Source organism: Carcharhinus amblyrhynchos, chromosome 5 (genome assembly GCF_965287045.1).
Source record: "Carcharhinus amblyrhynchos chromosome 5, sCarAmb.v2.hapA, whole genome shotgun sequence".
Lineage (NCBI taxonomy): Eukaryota > Metazoa > Chordata > Chondrichthyes > Carcharhiniformes > Carcharhinidae > Carcharhinus > Carcharhinus amblyrhynchos.
In genome coordinates this window covers 30266488-30290898 of record NC_137328.1, presented here as the reverse complement: position 1 = coordinate 30290898, position 24411 = coordinate 30266488, and the positions used below count along the sequence as shown (strand labels likewise).

Genomic DNA, 24411 nt, shown 5'->3' with positions numbered 1-24411 from the left:
CCTGCAAACCAACTCCTTGAGCTTCCTGCACAAGGACACCCAGGTCCCTCTGCACAGCAAAATGTTGCAATTTTTTACCATTTAAATAATAGTCCATTTTGCTGTCATTCAGCCAAAATGAATGACCTCACATTTACCAACATTGTATTCCATCTGCCAGACCCTCGCCCACTCACTTAGATTATCTACATCCCTTTGCAGATTTTCAGCATCCTCTGCACACTTTGTTCTTCTACCCATCTTAGTGTCGTCTGCAAATTTTGACACACTACACTTGGTCCCCAACTCCAAGTCATCTATGTAAATCGTAAACAATTGCAGTCCCAACATTGATCCCTGAGGTACACCACTAGTTACTGATTGCCAACCAGAAAAACACCCATTTACCCCTACTTTTTGCTTTCTGTTAGTTAACCAATCCTCTATCCATACTAATACATTACCCGTAACACTGTGCACCTTTATCTTACATAGCAGTCTTTGGTACGGCATCTTGTCAAAAGCCTTCAGAAAATCCAGATACACCACATTCACAGGTTCCCTATTGTCCACTGAACATATAATGTTCTCAAAGAATTCCATCAAATTAGTCAAGCATGACCTGCCCTTCATGAATCCATGCTGCATCTTAGCAATGGGACAATTTATATCCAGATGTCTCGCTATTTCTTCCTTGATGATAGATTCAAGCATTTTCCCTACTACAGAATTTAAGCTAACCAGCCTATAGTTACCTGCCTTTTGTCTACCTCCTTTTTTAAACAATGGCGTCACACTTGCTGTTTTCCAATCTGTGGGAACCATCCCAGAGTCCAGCAAAGTTTGGTAAATTATCACTAGTGCATTTGCTATTTCTCCCGCCATCTCTTTTAGTACCCTGGGATGCATTCCATCAGGATCAAGAGACTTGTCTACCTTTAGTCCCATTAACTTGCCCAACACTACCTCTTTTGTGATAATGATAGTTTCTAGGTTCTCACCCATCATAGCCTTCATGTCATCAATTTTTGGCATGTTATTTGTGTCTTCCTCTGTGAAGACTGACACAAAATACCTGTTCAATGCTTCAGCCATTTTCTCATCTCCAGTTATTACATCCCCCTTCTTGTCCTCTAAAGGACCAATGTTTACTTTCGCCACTCTTTTTCGTTTTATATATTTGTAGAAACTTTTGCTATCTGTTTTTATGTTCTCATGAGTTTGCTCTCATAATCCATCTTACATTTCTTTATAGCTTTTTTCGTGGCTTTCTGCTGACCTTTAAAGATTTCCAAATCCTTTAGGTTCCCACTAATCTTTGCCACTTTGTATGCATTTTCTTTCATTTTGATACCCTCCTTTATTTCCTTAGATATCCATATCTGATTATCTCTTTTTCTACAGTTCTTCCTTATCACTGATATATATTTCTGCTGAGCAGTGTGAAATATCGTTTTGAAAGTCTTCCACTGTTCCTCAATTGTCCCACCACAAAGTTTTTGCTCCCAGCCTACCTTAGCCAACTCCTCCCTCATCCCTTTATAGTCTCCTTTGTTTAGGCACAAGACACTGGTATTGGATTTTACCTTCTCACACTCCATCTGTATTTTAAATTCAACCATACTGTGGTCACTTCTTCCAAGAGGAAACCCCAACTGCAAGATCATTAATTATTCCCATCTCATTACACAGGACCAGATCTAGGATAGCTTGTTCCCTTGTCGATTCCATTACATATTGTTCAAGGAAGCTATCGAAGATACATTCAATGAACTCCTCCTCAAGGCTGCCTTGACCAACCTGGTTTGACCAATTGATATGTAGATTAAAATCCCCCATGTTAACTGCTGTACCATTTTTACATGCATCAGTTATTTCTTGGTTTATTTCTCGCCCCACCATGATGTCATTATTTGATGGCCCATAGACTACGCTTATCAGTGACTTTTTCTCCTTGCTATTTCTAATTTCCACCCAAATTGATTCAACCTTTTTTCCATAGAACCTATATCATCTCTCACTACCACCCTGATATCATCCTTAAATATCAGAGCTAAACCATCTCCCTTACTTTCCTATCGGTCCCTCCAAATAGTTTGATAGCCCTGGATATTCAACTCCCAGTCATGACCACCCTGCAACCATGTCTCTGTAATTGCCACCAAATCATAACTCATTCGCAATGATTTATGAATTTACCTTGTTTCAAATGCTAGGAGCATTCAGATAAAGTGCCCATATGGTAGTTTTTGTACCTTCTTTTTGAATTCTAACACTTCCATTAATAACATCTCCTGAGTTCTCCTTCCTATTAAATTTTTTTCTAATTTTTGATGTAGTTGGAACCTTCTCCCCACATTTTGTCCTTGCTCCCTCCTTCTTGGACTCCTTACACAGGTTCCCAACCCCCTGGCATATTAGTTTAAGCTCTCCCCAACTGCTCTAACAAACACTCCCCCTAGGACATCAATCCCAATCCTGCCCAGGTGTAACCCACCCAATTTGTACAGGACGGGTACAGGACAGCTCCCCCAGAACCGGTCCCAATGTCCCAGGGATCTAAAACCCTCCCTCTGACACCATGTCTTCAGCCACCATTAGAAACAAGGCAGTACAGAATGTAATGTTACAGTCATTAGTAAATTTGCTGATGACACCAAAGTTGGAGGTGTGGTAGATTGTGAGGAAGGGTGTCATAGTCTGCAGGGAGACTTAGATAGGTTGCAGAGCTGGGCCGAGAGGTGGCGGATGGAATTTAATGCGGAGAAGTGTGAGGTAATTCACTTTGGTAGGAGCAACAGATGTGTCGAGTATAGGGCTAACGGGAGGACTTTGAATAGTGTGGATGAACAGAGGGATCTAGGTGTGTGTGTACATAGATCCCTGAAAGTTGGGAATCAAGTAGATAAGGTTGTCAAGAAGGCGTACGGTGTCTTGGCGTTTATTGGTAGGGGGATTGAATTTAGGAGTCGCAGTGTAATGTTGCAACTGTACACTACTCTAGTGCGGCCGCACTTGGAGTACTGTGTGCAGTTCTGGTCCCCGCATTACAAGAAGGATGTGGAGGCGTTGGAGAGGGTGCAGAGGAGGTTTACTAGGATGTTGCCTGGTATGGTGGGGAGGTCCTATGAGGAGAGACTGAGGGATCTAGGGTTGTTTTCGTTGGAAAGAAGGCGGCTAAGAGGGGATCTTATTGAAACATATAAGATGATTAGAGGTTTAGATAGGGTGGATAGTGATAGCCTTTTTCCTCGGATGGAGAAAGCTAGCACGAGGGGGCATGGCTTTAAATTAAGGGGGGGTAGCTACAGGACGGATGTCAGGGGTAGGTTCTTTACCCAGCGGGTGGTGAGGGATTGGAATGCCCTGCCTGCTGCAGTTGTAAATGCGTCTAGTTTGGGGGCGTTTAAGAGATCTCTGGATAGGTTTATGGACAAAAAGGGATTGGTATAGGCTAGTGGGTCATTGTTTTTGTAACTGGTCGGCGCAACATCGTGGGCCGAAGGGCCTGTTCTGCGCTGTAATGTTCTATGTTCTATGTTCTATAACTACGGTGTAGAGAAATATCAACTTAATGCAAGGTAGGTCCATTCAAAAGTCTGATGGCAGCAGGGAAGAAGCTGTGCTTGAATTGGTTGGTACATGACCTCAGACTTCTGTATCGTCTTCCTGATGGGAGGAGTTGAAGAGAGAATATCCGGGGCGAGTGGGGTCCTTAATTATGCTGGCTGCTTTGCCAAGGCAACGGGAAGTGTAGACCAAGTCAATGATAGGAGGCTAGTTTGCGTGATGGATTGGGCTATGTTCAAGACCCTTCGTAATTTCTTGTGGTTTTGGGCAGAGCAGGAGCCCTACAAAGCTGTGATACAACCAGAAAGAATGCTTTCTATAGTACATCTGTAAAAGTTGCTGAGAGTCATAGCTGACATGCCAAATTTCCTTAGTTTTCTGAGAAAGTAGAGGCATTTATGGGCTTTCTTAACTATAGTGTCAGCATGGGGAGACCAGGACAGGTTGCTGGTGATCTGGCCATCTATAAACTTGAAGCTCTTGACCATTTCTACTTTGTCCCCATTGATGCAGACAGGGGCATGTTCTCCATTATGCTCCCTGAAATCTATGACAATCTCCTTTGTTTTGTTGACATTGAGGGAGAGATTATTGTTGCTGCATCAGTTCACCAGATTCTCCATCTCATTCCTGTACTCTGTTTCATTGCTATTTGAGATCCAACCCAAACTTGAAAATCGAGTTGGAGGGGAATTTGGCCTCACAGTCATACATATATAAGTAGAGTAGGGGGCTGAGGATACAGCTTTGTGGGGCACTGGTTTAAATCTATTTAAATAGAGATTTACATATTACAAATGAGCCTGGGATGCAATCATTCAGGCTCATTGCCTTCTCACGTTTGTGGAGAGAGAAACAAAGCCAATGTCTCGAGCCCATATGATTCTTGTTCAGATTGGCTAGTCACTCCAAGCACATGAAAGTTGCCTGCAGCTAAGTCCCAGGACCTGGAGGACAAGTAAGTGGCAGGAGTCCCAGGGTGGGGAGGGTAGGGAACGCTTGTGTGGGGAGGTCGAGGGGGGTTGTTGCTTTTCCATCATATTGAGGTTGAACTTCCATTCCTGTGCAACCTGCTGAGCAACCTGGCCAATACTTGGCCAACGAGGCCAATATTCTGAAATGGACCAGGCTTACCACTGGCAGGAACATGCAAGTATTCCACTTGTACTCGTTTGTTCCATGAATGAAGTTAAATGAATCTCAGTGTCTCTACATATTACCCTCCCCATGATTGGACGAGACTTGTATCTGGAGATTAAACTGTGTCCAAACAATGAAGGAAGATTAGATCTATGATACCTGCTTGTCTTACTTTCCCTTTTTCTTGATGTGTTTGCTACAACCTCTTCCTCCTCACCTTCTGTCGTCCCTCTGAATTCTGATTGTTCACATTGCGTGGTTTTTATGGTTTCTTGTGTGAGGGTGCCATGCTCATCTATGTTCCTTTGCGTGAAGTGCAATGTACCCTTCTCAGGCACAAATTCTTTCTTCACCTTTGGGGGCAGAAGTCTATAGGGGCAAAGAAATTGCCCTGCAAGTCCACCACTCCACCCTCTGACACCTGTTATGGACAATTATGGGCAGTGATGACAAGTTTAAAGTTATCTTGGCTATCCAAAGAAATGCAAATAATTCAGGCATGCTCTTACCACATTTACTCTACACACTTCAGGTTCCACACTCTTAGGCTACCAAGATCTGTTTTGAGTGGAGGTAGCTGATTATCTAAATAGTTAACTGCCTCCCTGCATGTACAAACATGCCCCACCTCCATTCCAATATCAGTGAAAAAGGGAAGTGCCATTCTGAGGGGTAGGATTTATGACTTCCGGACTCATCTGCTATTTTCACCATGATTGAGAGCCTCTCCCTCATGGCAAAGGTTGAAGCTATATTGACCTAATGTCACACTGAAATTTCAGTCTGAATTTGTTTGAGAGGTTTATTCACATGGTAGATAGAAGAAGAAGTGGAAATGAAAAATAATCAATTAATTATTGCTAAATACAGCTGTAAATTTAACATTTTATTATGGTACTTACTTTGCTGTTTCAAAGTACATTCTGGCTTTATTGTTGTGTCCTTGCTGTTTGTATAACAATCCCATTTCATAAAAAGTAAATGGCACCAAATAATGGTCATACTTTATCCTCTTCTCACTATATAAAATAAAACAGAAAGCTCAAATATTTATAAATACTCACAAACCTGACCACAAATGACCTAGAATGTCAACTATATCCTGCCTGTGGTTTCAATTGTTGCCATCTAGCATATCTGTAAAGATGAAAAGTGGAGCTACCAGAAAACCAGAGATCAAAAATTTGCAATCCGTCGGAATGGCATAAATCTGTAGATTCATACTTCTGATCATTTATTTACTTTTACAGTTCTTGGCTGCTCTCAGTCTAGAGCACTACTTCCTCTAATGCTGGACATCAACATGTTGTGGAGATGCCAGTGTTGGACACAGTAAGAAGTCTCAACACCAGGTTAAAGTCCAACAGATTTATTTGGTAGCAAAAGCCACTAGTTTTCAGAGCGTTGCTCCTTAGTCAGGAAAGTGGGAGTTCTGTTCACAAACAGGCAAATAAAGACACAAACTCAATTTACAAAATAATGGTTGGAATGTGAGTCATTACAGGTAATCAACTAGATTACCTGTGAATTGAGTTTGTGTCTTTATATGCCCTGTTTGTGAACAAAACTCCCACTTACCTGACAAAAGAGCAACATTCTGAAAGTTAGTGGCTTTTGCTACCAAATAAACTGGACTTTAACTTCATGTTGTGAGACGTCTTACTGCATCAACATGTTCCATGGAAAAAATAATAAAATTTCCATTTGGGGATTAACCAATTTTGGTTTCAAATACTGGTCAAGATTGTACTCAGCATAATAATCCTTGGATTTGGCTGTGACAACACAGGGCATAAAGTTGGAGCAGAGGAGCTCAATAAGAAACTGCCTTGCAGCCCAGAGTAACCATGAAACCAATGCCAGTTTTTGTATAATTATACTCCTGTGAAGTATCTTGGGCCATTTTTCTTTGTTAAAGACACTACATTAATGCAAGCTGTTGTTTAAAGAGATACATAGATTAATATACATCATGCAGATTTAGAGCTAGATGTCATTGTGTTAATCAATACATTTAGTGATTTCACCCACTCTGAATAAATCCTCAACTGGAAGATCTTATTTCTTCACTTAATTAAAATATGCTGTGCTTGCTTATTTAAGTCTACTTGACTGCATTTTCTTTATGCTCATTAAATCAGCAAACTCTCCAAGCACTCACCAAGTGGTGCAATGGTTAGCAATGCTGCCTCACAGTGCCAGAGACCCAGGTTCGATCCCAGCTTGGGTCACTGTTTGTGCATTCTCCCTGAGCTGTGTGGGTTTCCTTCAGATGCTCCATTTTCCTCCCACAGTCCAAAGTACATGCTGGTTAGGCGCATTGGCCATGCTAAATTCTCTCTCTGTACCTGAACAGAGTACCTGTGGCGACCAGGGGTTTTTCACGGTAACTTCATTGCAGTGTTACTGTAAGCTTACTTGTGATGCTAATAAATAAACTTTAAAAAAAACTGCACACTGGTATGCAACTTGCACTTGAAAAAATGGAATTTTAAACCAGTAAATGAAAGTGTGTTAGCAAGCGACCTTACCTTTGGATCACCTGATTGAAGCAGAGTTCAGCTTGTAAGAGACGACCCAAATGTTTTAGGCATAGCCCTTTTAAAAGCTGTACAAGACTCTCATCATCTGCTTGGTACTCAACAGGCTCTTTTAGAGATAAGAAACAACAAGTGAAATCTTGCAGTCAATAAAGTTCGACAACTTTTGTACATCCCCCCAAATTTATGTCTCTTTAATATCTTATATACGTATCCTACATTTATTTGGATACTTCCTTTAATTGGATAAGATTCCAGATTATCAGGAAGCATCAGCTGTAAACCCAGACAGTGGACAACATCAGGTAATTCATCTGAGCAGGACAGAAAAGATCACAGGCAAGTGTGGGTAATATACATCATTGCCCAAACTTCATGTGTGCACTCCATTGCAAAGGGTCACTAAATAGTAATCAGACTAGGACACACTAGCTTATTTTTTTCTAGCCAAGGCAAAAATAACTTTTCTATAGCTATCATACCTGAGAATACCTGACAAAACAGCAACAGAAGCTCAAAGAACCACCTTCTAAAATTTACTTTGGAATCTATTTATATTATCTGAGTTATTTTCCATTTTGTGCCTCTAATTATTCCCCACTTTTAGCTTGCCACAGAGAGAATTTATCAAATAGGAGTTCTAGCAGATCTATCACAACATTTCTCACAGGTCATTTAACTGAGCCAGGCAGTGGAGGTAAGCATTTGAGGCAAACTTGCCATCCTAGTTTTCTTTTTAAAGTGTGCAACATTACAATGTACTTACTGGGGTTTTTTTGTAACTCTATTTCTGCCTTTTCTATTGTAACCAACATGTTCTCAGTCAGGTCTGCTCGTTTACCCAATATTGCAAATCCATTCCAGACATACATCATTTCCTGTCAAGAGGAATAAATTAATGTATTTATCAAATTAATAATAATCAATCCTGTCTAAATAGCAGAATGAAATTACATAACATCAATCTGACTCTCGACTTGCAAAGGCTTCATAAGAACATAAGAAATAGGAGCAGGAGTAGGCCATCTAGCCCTTCGAGCCTGCCCCGCCATTCAATAAGATCATGGCCGATCTGAAGTGGCTCAGTTCCACTTTCCCACTCTCTCCCCATAACCCTTAATTCCCTTGTCTGTCAAAAACCTATCTACCCGTGACTTAAATATATTCAGCGAGGTAGCCTCCACCACTTCAACGGGCAGAGAATTCCAGAAATTCACTACCCTTTGAGTGAAGAAGTTCCTCCTCAACTCCGATCTAAACTGCACCCCCCCCCCCCCCCACTTATCTTGAGGCTGTGCCCTCTAGTCCTGCTATCCTTTCTAAGCGGGAAGAATCTCTCTACCTCTATCCTATCCATCCCTTTCATTATCTTATACGTCTCTATAAGATCCCCCCTTATCCTTCTAAACTCCAACGAGTACAGACCCAGTCTATTTAGTCTCTCTTCATAGTCCAATCCCCTCATCTCCAGAATCAGCCTAGTGAACCTCCGCTGCACTCCCTCCAAGGCCAAAATATCCTTGCGCAAGTGCAGCGACCAAAACTGCACACAGTACTCCAGCTGCGGCCTCACCAGTGCCCTGTACAGTTGCAGCAAGACCTCCCTGCTTTTATATTCTATCCCCCTCGCTATAAAGGTCAGCATACCATTCGCCTTCTTGATCACCTGCTGCACCTGCAGACTGGGCTTTTGCGACTCATGCACAAGGACCCCCAGGTCCCTCTACACTGTAGCATGCTGCAGCTTTTCACCCTTTAAATAGTAATCCCTCCTACTATTATTTCTGCCAAAGTGGATAACCTCACACTTGCTAACATTGTACTCCATCTGCCAGGTCCTCGCCCACTCGCTCAGCCTATCCAGATCCATCTGCAGACTTTCCACACCCTTTCCACACCTTTCCTTCATCCACAGCACCTCCCAAACTTGCAATTCCCACCACTTGAAAGAAAAAAACATGGGAGCTCAAATTGCCTCCAAGTTCCTCACCAAATCACATACCATCCCAACTGCTCTTTTATTGTCGCTTAGCCAAAATTTTGTAATTTCAAAACTAACAGCACTGGGACTACCTTCACCATGTGGCCTGCAGTGGTCCAAAAAAAAAATTAAGGATGGGCAATAAATGCCCACTCCACCAACAGTGCTCACATTTCAAGAAAAAAGACAAAAAAAACTCATTGCTTAAAGGTTGTTTTTACTTTTTTTTCCAAATAACATACTAAGCTCAAACTAAGTCATCTTGTTATATACTATTAATATAAACATTGAATAGGCAAGTGCATAAATAAATTCTATCTATTCACAGAGAATCATAGCATCCCTACAGTGCAGAAGGAGGCCTTTCGGCCCATTGAGTCTGCACCAACAACAATCCCATGTAGACCCTATCCCCGTAACCCACATATTTACCCCGCCAACCTACGCATTCCAGGACACAAAGGGCAATTTTAGCACGGCCAATGAATCTAACCCACACATCTTTGGATTATGGGAGGAAACCAGAGGAAACCTATGCAGATACAGGGAGAATGTGCAAACTCCACATAGACAGTGATCCAAGCCGGGTATTGAACTCAGGTCTGTAGAGCTGTGAGGCAGCAGTGCTAAGCACTGTGCCACGATGCCACACATACTTTGTTTAACTCCGGTAATGCATGAGTTTTTTGTATGAAATGGCATTTGAAAGAGTGTGATGGCAACTCTTAAAAATGTGCCTGAATTTATTTGTATAGGTCCACATCACAAATTCGATCGTTTCTCAATCCAGTTATTTGTTTGCCAGGATTGTCCGACACAAATCTCCATGGTGGGGAATACTAAAGTTAAACAGGTGTAGCCTGAGTAGAAAATCAGGACCCGGTGCCAGGCTTTTCTCTATCAGGACTTCTATATTTTTTGGCTGCATAATACACCAGCCAACAGATTAGACAGGCATGTAATGATACCTTGCAAATAAGGAGTATTTCTTACCATTCACACATTAGAAACAATTGGCACATGGGACATCCTGGCATCCAGTGTTGGTAGAAGCACTGGGGTGAGGGAGAAATTTAAACTTTAAAATGCTAACTTCCGTTCTGCAATCAAATATAGAACTGGAGATGCGCACTCTTTGCACTGTAAAAGGTGTGGACATCCATCCAAAACATGGAACCACTACTGGCCCAGAAGGTGTGTTGAGGTGAAGTAGGCAGATTAATGCTCTCTTTGCCATAAATTCAGTGTAATTATAGAGGGAGGAAGCTTTTTCCTCCACCTGCTTTTTAGATTCCCCACTTATTATATTAATTCCACCAATGGATTGTATTAAGTAAATGAAGACTGTCCTTTTATATACATGGATACATATTCTGGATATATAGCCAGATCAGGAGTTTATAGACTAGCCAGGTGATCAACATTAAGTTTTAGCTTGGCCGGTGCAAAAGTCAGGATTACATATTCAGCCTTGTTAAAGGAGTAATATTCCATTTACCATAAAATTGATGGCCAGGATTCTCCAAGCCTGCTGCATTGCTCGAGTAGCACAGTGGGCCAGGAAATGGCGCGATCAGCCGGGGTCTGGCTGATCGCTGGTCTGCCAGGTCCTTTTTCCCCACATAATCAGTCCCACAACGGGGCTGATTACCATATGGAAATTGCTATTTCCATATAATTAGTGAGCCTGGGACGGTAGTCTCTGGGCCGGCTAGAAAGTCCCCCCGGGCCGGGAGAGGTTCCCAACAGCACAGTTTACAACTGCTCCCCCCAACAAGGACTAGGTGTGTTCACCCGGGTCTTTGAGGCACCCCCAGGAGGTTGGGGACAGAAAGATGCCCCTTGGGCAGTGTTAGCATGGCAGTGCCAGCCTGGCACCACCCATTGGACACCAGGCTGTGCCAGAGGGAACGGGGCCTACTGGGTGGGGAGTGGGGCGGGGGGAGTGCTGCTGGCCAAGGCGCTGTCAGGGGAGTATCATAAAGGCTGGCAATTAGGAGGCTGGCGATGGTGTTCCAGTGCATGTGCGCAGTTATCTACACTGACAGATTGGCGCATACACAGTGGCCTGCTCAGCACTTTATGGCCAGTCTCTCCAACAGGATGAGCCCACCCCCTCCACTTACTGGTGTGAATCTCACTAAGGTACTCTGTGATGCACAGAGTGCCAGAGATTTGTAAAACTAAGTACGCCCAAAAATCAGGAGGGAAATTCTCTTTTATAACAGTAAGCTCAGCACAGTATTTGAGCTTCTACAAGAAGCTTCTTAATGAGTTGCTAATTTTGGATTGTAAGTCAAATGTATCAATTTTAATAAAAACAGCATTTGTTAAATCTAGTTTCCACAAAATACAACAATTTATGTAATAGATATTCCTTTCTACCCAAGTTTGATTAGACCCCAACCTTTGACTTATTAACATAAACAAATTCTACTGCATATCAATTTGCTGTTTTCCCAGAGAAATATGTTAACCTTAATTACACTGCAATAAGTTAACTTCAGGCTCCAAGTCAAATGATCACAGGCTAAATATTGGGAAATTCCTCATCCAGCATGGAATTTTGTTGGCTCAGATTGGAAGTGCAGAGTTGGCTCCATTGAAAGGGACATATGACTAAACCCCTGTTACTAAAGCTCTGTGTTTTCATCCATTACGCAACAATACTTCTGCTTCTGACTCATCACTATTGAGACACTGCCTCTCCCAGCCTACATTTTTAAGAGCTCATTACATCTGAAAAATGTGTGTCAAAATAAAGAATCCTTACCAGTAAAGGCACGACCAATTTGACAGGCTTTGGAGACATGTACCGCCTGGCTTTTCGCACCGCAAACTTCTCTGTGGGTATAGATTTCCCTGCAATCCGTTGCTTCAGGCCTTCAACTTGTCTGCAATTCAAATAAGAGTTGTATAACAGCAGAATCAATATTAAGAGATAGGATTATATTAGATGGAATTTAGAAGAGTGAGAGGGGATCTCATAGAAACTTCTAAAATTCTAACAGGGTTAGACAGGGTCGATTCAGAAAGAATTTTTGCAATGGTAGGGGAGTCCAGAACCAAGGGTCATAGTTTGAGAATAAAGGGTAAACTTTTAGAACTGAGGTGAGATCTTTTCACCCAGAATGGTGAATGTGTGGAATTCACACCACAGAAAGTAGCTGAGGCCAAAACATTGCGTCATTTCAAGAAGAAATTAGGTATAGTTCTTGGGGCTAAAGGGATCAAGGGAAAAGTGGGTGGGAAGGTAGGATCAGGATACTGTGCAGCTATGTTCAAAATGAATGGTTAAGCAGGTTCAAAGAGCCGAACAGCCTACTCCTGCTTCTACTTTCTATGTTTTTATATTGCAATTCTTCATGAAAGGAAACATTTGGTCAATATTCTGTCATTGTATTAAGAAAACAAAGCCAATTTGTAGTTATCTCGTGCCTTTAGTGTGCTAAATCCTCCAAAATGCTTTACAGTGCTTTCTACAGTATAAATGGGAGATGGGAGGAGATACAGGGGAATGGAGATCAGATTGAGTCCTACTTTCACAGAGTTATAGGCAATATCAGCTGGGGAGTGTTTCTAATTGGATAGATTTTTCGAAGAGCCAGCAAAAGCATGATGGGCTAAGTGGCCTTGTTCTGTTCTGGAAGATTCTATGAAATGGGATAGGTTCAGTGCTGCAAACAGAGACTGCAAGGAATAAGGGGGAGGTTAGAGGCTAGATTCAGTGCTCTTTTTTTAGTACATCATCACACCCACACTGTTCTTTCCCTTTATGAAAAAGGTTCCCGAGCCAGTTGTAAGCCCATTAAACCATATAATGAAAGTGCCTTCTGTGGCAAACAGGTCCTCGTAATGGACTTGAACCTGCGACTTCTGGACTCGAGGTAGGGGCATTACCACTGTTCCACAAGACTTCCATCCTATTCGGTGCCATTTATGGCATTTGAAAGAAATAGGAGCAGATCATGGAAAATGGAGTCTCAGTACAGTATCTGTGTACAGTATCTGCAACAACTGGGGCAGCACAATGGCACAGTGGTTAGCACTGCTGCCTCACATCGCCAGAGACCCCAGTTCGACTCCCGGCTTGGGTCGCTGTCTGTGGGGAGTTTGCACATTCTCCCCATTTCTGCGTGGGTTTCTCCAAATAAGTGGGGTTACAGGGAAGGGCTGGATGTGATTGTGGTCGGTGTAGATTCAAAGGGCCAAACGGCCTCCTTCTGCACTGTAGGTGTCTAGTCTATGTCTAACTGGGAAGAGATGCAGGAGAATGGAGCCCAGATTTGATCCTGTTGTAGGTCTTGAGACCAAGTACTGTATTTGAGGTCATTTTATTTAATTTGTAAACAAAATAGCCCATTAACAAATGGGATTGCTGCAGAGTCCTTAAACATTCAACATCTTAAGATAACATTTTGCCAGTAACAATCAAAATCTCACTGACCTGAATAGTTCTTCTACTTTTTCCCCAGTCTTTTTAATGTCTTGCTCAGGAAGCATGCTGAGAATTGCAGCTTTCTGAAACATGTAGATTGCCTGCAGCAAAAAAAGTAATCTCCTTTAAGAAATCTTCCAAATTCACTGGAGAACATGGGATATCACATTAATAGACACGTACCGGCTTTACTTACAGCCAATTTTAAAATGTTTCTTAGGCTCACATTCACAAAAGCAGATACAGTTCATATATCACACAACTTCTCATTATAGTATATTGGATTAAAAAAAAGAAAGAACTTGATAAAGCAATTTTCAAGATCTCTGCATCTTCAATATATTTTAAAATATTATCACCATTGTATGTAGGAAAATTGCACACAGCAAGGTCCTATAACCAGCCGTGAGATAATGAACAACTAATTTATTTTTGGTAGTCTGGATAAAATTGGCCAGGACACTGGAAAGAACTGCCCTGCTCTTCTCCTCACATGCTGCAGGATCTTTTAAACCCAAAAAAGAGGGGCCTCACTTTAACGCTTCATGCAAGAGACAACATCTCAATGAGGCACTCTGATACTGAAGTGATGCAAATAAGAAATGCTGCTCAAATGTTAACAGTGATGGAGAAACTTTTGCTGAAATGAACTGTAACTAAATAATGGTCAACTCCTCCCAATTCATTTTCATGGGATCATCAAATCTTCAACACAATGGGCAGAATTCTCCCATCTGGGACTAAGTCCCATGGTGAGGGTGGAGATAGGGAGTGTTTCCCGCTATGGAGGCCAACAAGATATTACAGCATATCTTCTGGTCCCAACCTTATTAATAATGCATCTGGGGATATAATGCCATATTTTGTGGTGGGGCAGGCTTGATTGTGCATGCCCCTCCATCATATCTGGATGGCATTTAGAAAGGTTCCCAACATTACTGAAATAAAACAGACCCTGAAAAAGAAGATGGATCTTCAGAAGTACTCCGAGGCTGGGAGATGGAGCTCCTTGATGACACTGAATCTGGAAGATACACCCACCCACTGCTGTTCTGTTCCAGGGTCCAAGGTCGCTGGTGGCCTCCATCCCGAAAGCAGCCCATGGAATCCTTCAGGTAAGTCCTGATTTCTGCATGCCATGTTGTTCCAGATTTATTCTGGACTGCCGAGTTTTCCTGCTGGCATCACAGAGAATCGGGCATGGGGTAAGGCTCCAGTTAGGCCTTCATCTGCATCCATCAGTTGAAAAAAAATCAATTTCTCCAGCATTATTTCTTTAGGAATGCTATTATCTTTAAGCCCTTCATTTTCACTAGACCTTTGGTTCTGCTTACTACTGGAATGTGTCTTTTTGTGATTTCTGCCATGAAGACTGATACCAAGTATTTGTTAAGTGAGTTACACCTCATTATAATTACTTCTGTCTCTCCATCCAAGAAATACACATATACTTTTGCTAACATTTTCCTTTTTACATACCTATAGAAGTGTATAAAAGCGGTTTTATTGGGAGGATTTTCTGCCCCCCCTCTCTTCAATGGTGAAGGCAGCCCAACATTAGCCAGCAGCAGGCTCTTCTGGTCTTATTACTTTCAACAGATTTTCCCTTTGGTTTCACCCTCAGCTGCCATGTAACATGCTGCATGGGGGGAGGAAGTTGTCATCTTGGGGACCGAAAACTACCACCAGTGGAGATGGTCAGAACATTTCAGCGATGTCTCTACACTCACATCCCTTTCTTTATCAGTTCATCCTTCAGCAAATTTTTAAATCTCTCCGATCCTCAGGCCTATTCAAGTTTTGGAAAGCCTCTTCCATTAATTCAATTCTAACTTTAAGATCTCAATCTCCATGGTAAGGCAAATTTTCCTGTTCATTCTTTAATGGATTGTACAAATTATTTGCTAAACATCTACAAAAATTTTTTTTAAAACCTAGTTTCCCAAACTTCCTTAATTTCCTTTTGTTCAGCTTAACGCATTAGTTTTGATCTTAACTAAATCAATTCCAAATCCTATTTCACCCGGGCCTCCCGCGTGCTTCCAGCCTGGGTCTACCACCACTTCCAAATTGGATTCCAACATGGAGTATATTTCAATACTTCCACTGTAATTTAGAATTTAACATGCAGAGGTGGGTTGACAAGCATTAGTAGCAAATAAAAAGGAGCTAAACTCAAAACATGTAGAATACAAGATCTTTTGTATCGCATATTCTTTACAAATGTACTGACTTGAGACCATCGGCTTTCTTTGCAGAGGAGATCAGCGAAGCGGTATGCCTGCAGCCATTGCTGCTGAAAGGAGTTACTCCACATTAGTTCCCAGTAACACAGGTGATGAATCTGTCTCCACTCTTCCTGAGCTTGAATGCATTCCTCAAACTTCGCCTGAGCCTAAGTTTTCATCATTAAAAAAAAGACAAATGGAAGAAATGTTGATTAACATGAACTGAAAATAAGAAGAAAGACTTGCATTCACGTAATGCCTTTCATAACCTCCCAAACTGATTTCTGGCTAATGAAGTATTTTTAAAATATTGGCAGTGTTGTAATATAAGGAAACTCAGCAGCCAATTTTGGTGCAGCAAGCTCCCACGAACAATGATACAAACAAGACTATATAGTGTTGCTGTTTGAGTAAAGATATTAGCCAGGATATTAGGGAATGTTGCTTACTCTTTTTCTAAATATTGTAATTTATGTCCCACCTGAGAGGGCAGACAAAACCTTGGTTTAATTTCTCATTAGAAGGACAGAATTCCTTCAGCACTGCACAACCAGTGCATCCTGTATTTATCTACAAACTGATGTTCATATATGTCCATCAGTCAATGAAGAAAATACTTTAACTCCTGTAAATGTCTTTCTTTTCAATGTTTAACCTCATCTTTTAATGAGGGCTGCCGACTTTGTGCCCCTTGAAGTTTGGTGCAAACATATTTCAATGTTGGTCTCATGTCGCACCACTCTTCCTTCCTTAGTCACCTCCAGTTTAGTACTCTCAAGTGGCACAGCAAGATCGAAAAGGTGTTAGAATGTCCTTTATAGCACTGTGGATGTACCTAACCACATGGAGTGCAGTGGTTCAAGAATACAGCTCACCACTACCTTTTGAAGGTCAAATAGGGTTAGGCAATAAATGTTGGCCTAGCCAGCAAAGCCTACATTCCATGAATTAATTTTAAAAAATCTAATAAAGTGACTTTTGCTTCCTTAGAATTTTTTTTATAAAAGTAACAACATGGCAACAAACTTTTTCTGTTAAACATCCTCAAGGATCAGCCCTATTTTTGGAGCATCTTACCTGAATATGGATTAGGGAAGACTGGGTGTGGAAACTGTTTTGGTCCTTACTTGATTTATTCTTGATTGCCTCCCCCAAAGCCCCATTCCTCATCCCCCCAAAGTAGCACCCTCCTGAGAAGCGGGACATCCTAGCCTGAAATTTAAACTGTCTGCACAAGTGAGCAGCCCAGGAAATATCAGTCTCATTTAAATGAAGATCAATGCTAATACTGGATGTGCATTCAACCTGCCCATTCTGGCAAAGATTGATCCCATTTTTAGATCGTCGCGTTTGATAAGGTTCACCATGGAAGGCTTCTGCAGAAAATGCAGATGTATGGGATTGAGGGTGATTTAGGTAATTGGATCAGGAATTGGCTGGCGGATAGGAGACAGAGGGTGGTGGTTGATGGTAAGTATTCGTCATGGAGTTCAGTTACGAGTGGTGTGCCTCAGGGATCTGTTTTGGGGCCACTGCTGTTTGTAATTTTTATAAATGATCTGGATGAGGGTATAGTTGGGTGGATTAGTAAATTTGCTGATGACACCAAAGTCGGAGGTGTGGTAGATAGTGAGGAGGGGTGTCTTAGTTTACAGGGAGACTTGGACAAGTTGCAGAGCTGGGCCGAGAGGTGGAGGATGGAGTTTAATGTGGAAAAGTGTGAGGTAATTCACTTTGGCAGGAATAACAGATGTGTAGAGTATAGGGCTAACGGTAGGACTCTGAATAGTGTGGATGAACAGAGGGATCTAGGTGTATGTGTACATAAATCCCTGAAAGTTGGGAATCAAGTAGATAGGGTTGTTAGGAAGGCATACGGTGTCTTGGTGTTTATTGGTAGGGGGATTGAATTTAGGAGCCGCAGCGTCATGTTGCAACTGTACAAAACTCTGGTGCGGCCGCACTTGGAGTATTGTGTGCAGTTCTGGTCCCCACATTACAGGAAGGATGTGGAGGCTTTGGAGAGGGTGCAGAGGAGGTTTATCAGGATGTTGCCTGGTATGGAGGGGAGGTCCTATGAGGAGAGACTGAGGGATTTGAGGTTGTTTTCGTTAGAAAGAAGGCAGCTAAGAGGGGGCCTTATTGAAACATATAAGATGATTAGAGGTTTAGATAGGGTGGACAGTGATAGCCTTTTTCCTCGGATGGAGAAAGCTAGCACGAGGGGGCATAGCTTTAAATTAAGGGGTGGTAGTTATAGGACGGATGTCAGGGGTAGGTTCTTTACCCAGAGGGTGGTGAGGGATTGGAATGCCCTGCCTGCTGCAGTTGTAAATGCGCCTAGTTTGGGGGCATTTAAGAGATCCGTGGATAGGTTTACGGATGGAAAGGGTTTGGTTTAGGTTAGAGGGTCATTGCTTTTTAACTGGTCGGCGCAACATCGTGGGCCGAAGGGCCTGTTCTGCGCTGTAATGTTCTATGTTCTATAAACACAGCCCTTGAAGCAAAGCTCAACCCAAAATCCTTCCCATATAGAAAAATCCCAAAACATGACAAACACCTCTCAAGTTCTCAGGACACTTTAAAGACATTTCATAATGATGGATTCATTTTTGAAGACAGTTACTGGAAAACACAGCAGCGAACTGAACTGAGCACTGGAATTATTGGCTTCACAGTTTAGAATTTAGCAAATTTGAGCAAATTGTGAAGATCTTCGAGGTTAACAGCACAATGAGAATTCATGCGCTCCATGAGTAGACCATAAGACCCAGAATTAATGCAACATACATGACTGGTAAAAATTCTCACCAAGACAGCTAGCAGTTTGTTATACTGTGTGTTACGAATTGAACATATACCAAATAAAAGCCTGTTGCATTTTCTAACATTCAAAACGAAATTAAAAAGACTCACCATTTCAAAGTCTCCCCTGAGTATTTTTATTCTTGCTGAATAAAATAATATAATGGAGCCCTAAAGGCAAAGGACAAAAGCTTGTTATCTCATATAAAATTAAGGATTTCAACAACAGGCTGCTTTAGTTGCAAAAATATAATTTCCAACCGAATAGGGTTTTTTTAAAACAAGGTACTGATCGGTGAGCAGCGTAATTGAAAATTTTGTGAATATGTGTACTCAAACTGCAAGTACTATGCTGCAAGATCAACACCTTGTTTTAGAAAAAATAAAAGGAAGAGAGGAAATAAAGTAAAAGAACAAAAAAGATTGCATTTATGTAGCATTTCTTAGAATCTCAAGATATCGTAAAGTGCAGACTGGTCTCCCAATGGGACCTCCACCACACAGAAGGAGCCAAACCCTGCCAAGCAAGGATGTACTAACAAGAGCAGCACCTGCATGAGGAGGAGAAGCAGAAACAGCTAAAACAAAAGAAGCATCCTGAAGAATTCCAATGACAGTTTGATAAAAGGCTCAGGACAAACCAAGGTCTAGTTTTGTTAAGTAGTGATAAGGGCAGGTAAGAGGGAGAGTTGCACATTAACAGGCCCCCCTATTTCCTTCTTTAATAGTTATCCTATTGCTGTTGCATTTAGTACTACCATGCTCAATTCTGATCTTAACTGGGGTTGTCAGTGAACCAACAATTGCTAGAAAATTATCTGCCTTCACCATTGTTCCAAAGCATTGAAACAGTTAAACAGGTTTCTGTCCAAAGTGGAGAGAGGTTGGGTGTTTGAAGCAGAGAAGGAATGAGGAAGCCAAATGATTCTAGAAGTGGATATCTAAAATTGGCCCACCTAATCTTTCTCCCGCCACCATTCTCTGCAGCTATCCAGGTACAGGAGAAGATCGGTACAGAAGGAAATCACCCAGCCCATCGAGCCCCATCAACATCAATCCTATCCAGGCCCCAGCCCCACAACTCCATGTATTTATCTTCCTAATCCCCCTGATATTAAGGGTCAATTTAACATGGCCAGTCAACCTAATCAGCATAACTATGGAGTGTGGGACAAAACCGGAGCACCTGGAGGAGACCCATGCAGATGCAGGGAGAATGTGCGAACTCCACATAGACAGTCACCCGAGGCTGGAATTGAACCCGGGTCTCCGGCACTGTGAGGCAGCAGTGCTTACCATTGTGCCACCATGCCATCCCTAGCGTATGTGTCATTCTAATAATAAAAATGCAATAAAAAGGGTATACATGCTTCCTTGGAGATCAGGTATGATGATTGAACGGGTAATCCAGAGCGCTGGGCTAATGAAGCAGAGAATGAGAATTAAAATCACATTACAGCAGTTCAAATTTGAATTTAGTTTTTAGTTTTAGATTCCTGGATCATTTGGACCATTCCTGGGGAAGGTGGGACATGTACAACTGGGACGGTCTGCACGTGAACCACACTGGGGCCAACATCCTTGCAGGAATGTTTGCTCGTACTGTTGGGAGGAATTTAAACTAGTCTGGCATGGGGAGAGGATCGATGTGGATGTGCCGGCGTTGGACTGGGGTAAACACAGTAAAAAGTCTGACAACACTTGTGAGTTTACTATCAAATAAATCGGTTGGACTAAAACCTGGTGTTGTCAGACTTTTTACTATGGGGAGAGGACACAGAAAATTGATGAAATAGAGATACATCAAATACAGCAATAGGATGCGAGTCAGAGTGAGTTCAGCTATGTTGAGTGTCCAGAGAGTAAGGCACGACTGGATGGTCTTGACTTTGATGCTCGGAGTGTAATAGGTAACACTAAGGAGTTAAAGGTGTGGATTGATACATGGAAGTTTGATATTGTTGCCATCACAGAAACATGGTTCAGTGAAGGGCAAGACTTGCAATTCAACATTCCAGGATTTAGAATGTTTAGGTGAGGCGAAGGAGGGTGTGAAAAGGAAGGTGGTGTAGCACTATTAATTAAGCAGTCAATTACTGCAAAAAGAGAGATGATGTGTGGGATTCCCCCAAAAAAATTCTAAGTGTCGAATTTGCGTAAAAACTGGAGAAGATCCCGCTGGTTTTTTCAGCGAGACTGTCAAAATGAATCACCCACACTCCTTGCACTGCAGAGTGCACTAGCGTGAATATTAAAACCAACGGGAGCTGGAAATGCCAGCAGCATAGCACTGAGTGGGCCACCGCGCATGTCTGATCTGTCATAGCGGAGATCAGCGCATACGTAATAGCCCCACACTGCTGGCCTCCCAATCGTTGGCTAGCTCAATCGCTGGCCAAGCCCCACAACTCTGCATCGCTGGCCTTGCGACCTCCCCCACGGCCAAATCACTGATCTGCCCCCCACCCCCCGCATACCCCGATGGCCAGCTCCGATCGCTGGCCTCCCTCCATCCCTTTGTTTCCGCTGAGTGCAGTGTGGCAGAGGGATTCTCCCACCCCCCACTGATCACCCCCTCAGGCCCTGCCCTCTTAACACTGCCCAATACTTGGTGGGCAGTGCCATGCTGCCCCCGGGCACTGCCAATTTGCCCTTTGGGTAGTACCATTGGGCCAGGCTGGTATTACCAAGTTGGTATTGCTCAGGAGAAACCCCCCTTTACCCCAAGCTTCTAGGGGGCCTCGATGGGGTCAGGCTGCCACTCCCCACTAGTGGAGAGCTATTGTAAACCTCGCTCAAGTGAAATACACCTGGCAGGCAGGGAGGTGGGGGAGACTTTAGCAGGCCCGGAGACTTCAGTCCTGGGCCTGCTAATAATATTTAAATCAGTATTTAAATAGTTTATGCAGCTCCGCACCGATTTCTGGCTCAGGGTTGACAGTGCTGGAAATACAGCAGCCGGAGATGCCCTGAGGCCGTGACATACAGAGGGGAAGCCTGCTACATGGCCTCTGCTCGAGTCTCCCAGCCCACTGCAATGGCTGGGAGAATCACCCCTGATATCTTGGAAGGGGCTTCAGACGAGGCTTTGTGGGTAGAACTTAAGAATATAAAAGGGGCAGCCACATTATTGGAAATGTACTCCAGGCCCCCAAAGAGTCAGCAGGAAATAGAGGGGCAAATATGTAAATAGTTAGTGTAAGAGTGATAATCGGGTAATTATACTTAGGGATTTCAACTTTCCCAACGTAAATTGGGACAGTCATAGTGCTAAGGGAATGGATTTCTTGAACTGTATTCAGGGGAGTTTTTTGTATCAATATGCAGAAGGCCAAACAGAGGGTGGTGCAGTGTTGGATCGGGTTCTGCGGAATGAAGCCAGATATGTGTTCAATGTGGCAGTGGGGGAGAATTATAGCAATTGCGACCACAACACTGTGTGGTTCAGAGGAAGGATGTTCTTGCTCTTGAGGAAGTGGAGTTAAGGTTTACCAGGCTGATTCCAGGGATGGCGAGACTGACATATGAGGAGAGATTGACTAGGTTAGGATCGTTTTCACTGGAATTCAGAACAAATGAGACTTATAAAATTCTAACAGGACAAGACAGGGTAGATGCAGGAAGGATGTTCCCGATGGTGGGGGAGTCCAGAACCAGGGGTCACAATCTGAGGATTTAGGGTCGACCATTTAGGACGGAGGTGAGGAGATATTTCTTCACCCAAAATGTGAGGAGCCTGCGGAATCCATTACCACAGGAAGTAGTTGATGCCAAAACATCGGATGTACTCAAGAGAAAGCTACATATAGCACTTGGGGCAAATGGGATCAAAGGTTATGGGGAGAAAGCAGGATTAGGCTACTGAGTTGGATGATCAGCCATGATCATGACGAATGGCAGATCATGCTCAAAGGGCCAAATAGCCTCCTTCTGCTCCTATCATCTATGTTTCTATGATTCAAATTTGTTATGGGCAGCGAAAGATAGCCTGCAAAAGATATTCAAAAAGGAGCTGAGGCAAGTACAGATCCGACATGTACTCTTTAGAGGAAAAGGTAAGGGCAATAAGTTCAGGGAACCCAAGATGTCTAGGACAATTCAGGACTGGATGAGGAAGACGAGAAAGGCTTTAAGCGATTCCAAAGGGAGCAATTCTGCTGTGGCCCTAAAGGAATATAGGAAGTGCAAGAGGGAACTTAAGACAACAATTAGAAGATCAAGAAAAGGGAAATGATAAAGGACTCACAAACATGAATAGAGAGAATCCTAAGAGATTTTATAAATAAAGGGAAGAGTTAATCGGGGAAAGAGTAGGACCCGTCAGAGACCGAGGGAGCAATCTGTGTATGAAGCCGTAGGATACTGGGAGAATGTGAAATGAATAGTTCTCATCGGACTCACTCAGAAGAAGGAGAACATAGGTACAAATTTCAGGAAAAAGGACTGTGAGGAACTTGCACAGTTTAATTTCGGAAATGGGAAAATATTAGAGGCTCTGGCGGGCTTAAAAACAGACAAATCCCCTGGCCCGGATGAATTGCATTCCAGACTGCTTTGAGAGGCAAGGCAGGAAAATGCAGGGGCTCTGACACATATTATTAATTCCTCTCTTGCCACAGAGAAAATGCCAGAGGACTGGAGGATGGTTATTGCGGTTCCACTTTTCAAGAAGGATTGTGGAGATGAACCAGGAAATTACAGACTGCTAAGTCTCATGTCAGTGGTAGGGAACTATTGGAGAAAATTCTGGAGAATATCCACTTGGAAAAGCATGGGTTAATTATGGACAGGCAGCATGGCCTTGTCAAAGGGAAGTCATCATGCCTGACAAAGGTTAGAATATTTCAAAAATGTGTATAGACGAGGGAAGTTCAGTTGATGTTTATATGGATTTTAGCAAACCTTTGATAAGATATCACATGGGAGACTGATTGAGGAGGTTAAAGCACATGGAATTCAGAGAAACTTAGCAAGATGGATCAGAAACTCATGGCACCAGGGACCCAGTTCAAATCTTGTCTGTATGGAGTTTGCATGTTCTCCTCATGTCTGCATATGTTTCTTCCGGGTTTTCTGGTTTCCTCCCACACTCCAAAGATGTGCAGGTTAGATGGATTGTCCAACTTAAATTGCCTCTGTGTCAGGGGGACTAGTTAGGGTAAATACATGGGGTTACTGGGATTGGGTCTGGGTGGGTTTGTGGTCAGTGTAGACCCTTGGGTCGAATGGCCTTCTTCAGCACTGTAGGATCCTATGATTCTACGATTCTAAATTGGCTTAGTAACGGAACACAAAGCGTAGTGGTAGAAAACTAGCAGAATGACTGGAGGCCAGTATCCAACACACTGCCACAGCGATCCATTCTGGGACCCTTATTATTTGTTACATACATAAATGATATAGATGAGACAGTAGGGGAAATATTAAGCAAGTTTGCAGATGACAACATGATTAGTACGTGATCAATAGCGAAGAATATAGTTGTAAGTTACAGGAAGATATAGATGGGTTGGTCAGATGGTATTTAATCCTAATAAGTATGAGGTGATGCATTTTAGAAGAATCAAGGTGATGGTGTATAGCAGGGTTCTGGGAAGCTCAGAGGAACAGGGGAATCTTGGAATAATTATTCACAGATCCCTGAAGATGGAAGAGCATGTTACTAGGTTAATTAAAAAGGTATATGGGTCACTTGTTTTTGTCAGCCGTGTATAGAGTTTAAGAGCAAGG

At 42.6% G+C, this 24411-nt stretch overlaps 1 protein-coding gene across 4 annotated transcripts in view; it reads right to left on the bottom strand.

Moving 5' to 3' along the window:
* The window catches only part of ttc39b (tetratricopeptide repeat domain 39B), a 199518-nt gene that overhangs the window by 19996 nt on the left and 155111 nt on the right, over nucleotides 1-24411 (bottom strand). For all 4 annotated transcript variants that reach the window (XM_080188566.1, XM_080188564.1, XM_080188563.1 and 1 more), the window contains 7 exons: nucleotides 18793-18852; nucleotides 15882-16043; nucleotides 13658-13749; nucleotides 11984-12104; nucleotides 7996-8107; nucleotides 7221-7338; nucleotides 5592-5708 (listed from right to left, as the gene is read on the bottom strand). In XM_080188566.1, the coding sequence (XP_080044692.1) occupies nucleotides 5592-5708; nucleotides 7221-7338; nucleotides 7996-8107; nucleotides 11984-12104; nucleotides 13658-13749; nucleotides 15882-16043; nucleotides 18793-18852 (782 nt within the window). The remainder of the gene's footprint in view (nucleotides 1-5591; nucleotides 5709-7220; nucleotides 7339-7995; nucleotides 8108-11983; nucleotides 12105-13657; nucleotides 13750-15881; nucleotides 16044-18792; nucleotides 18853-24411) is intronic.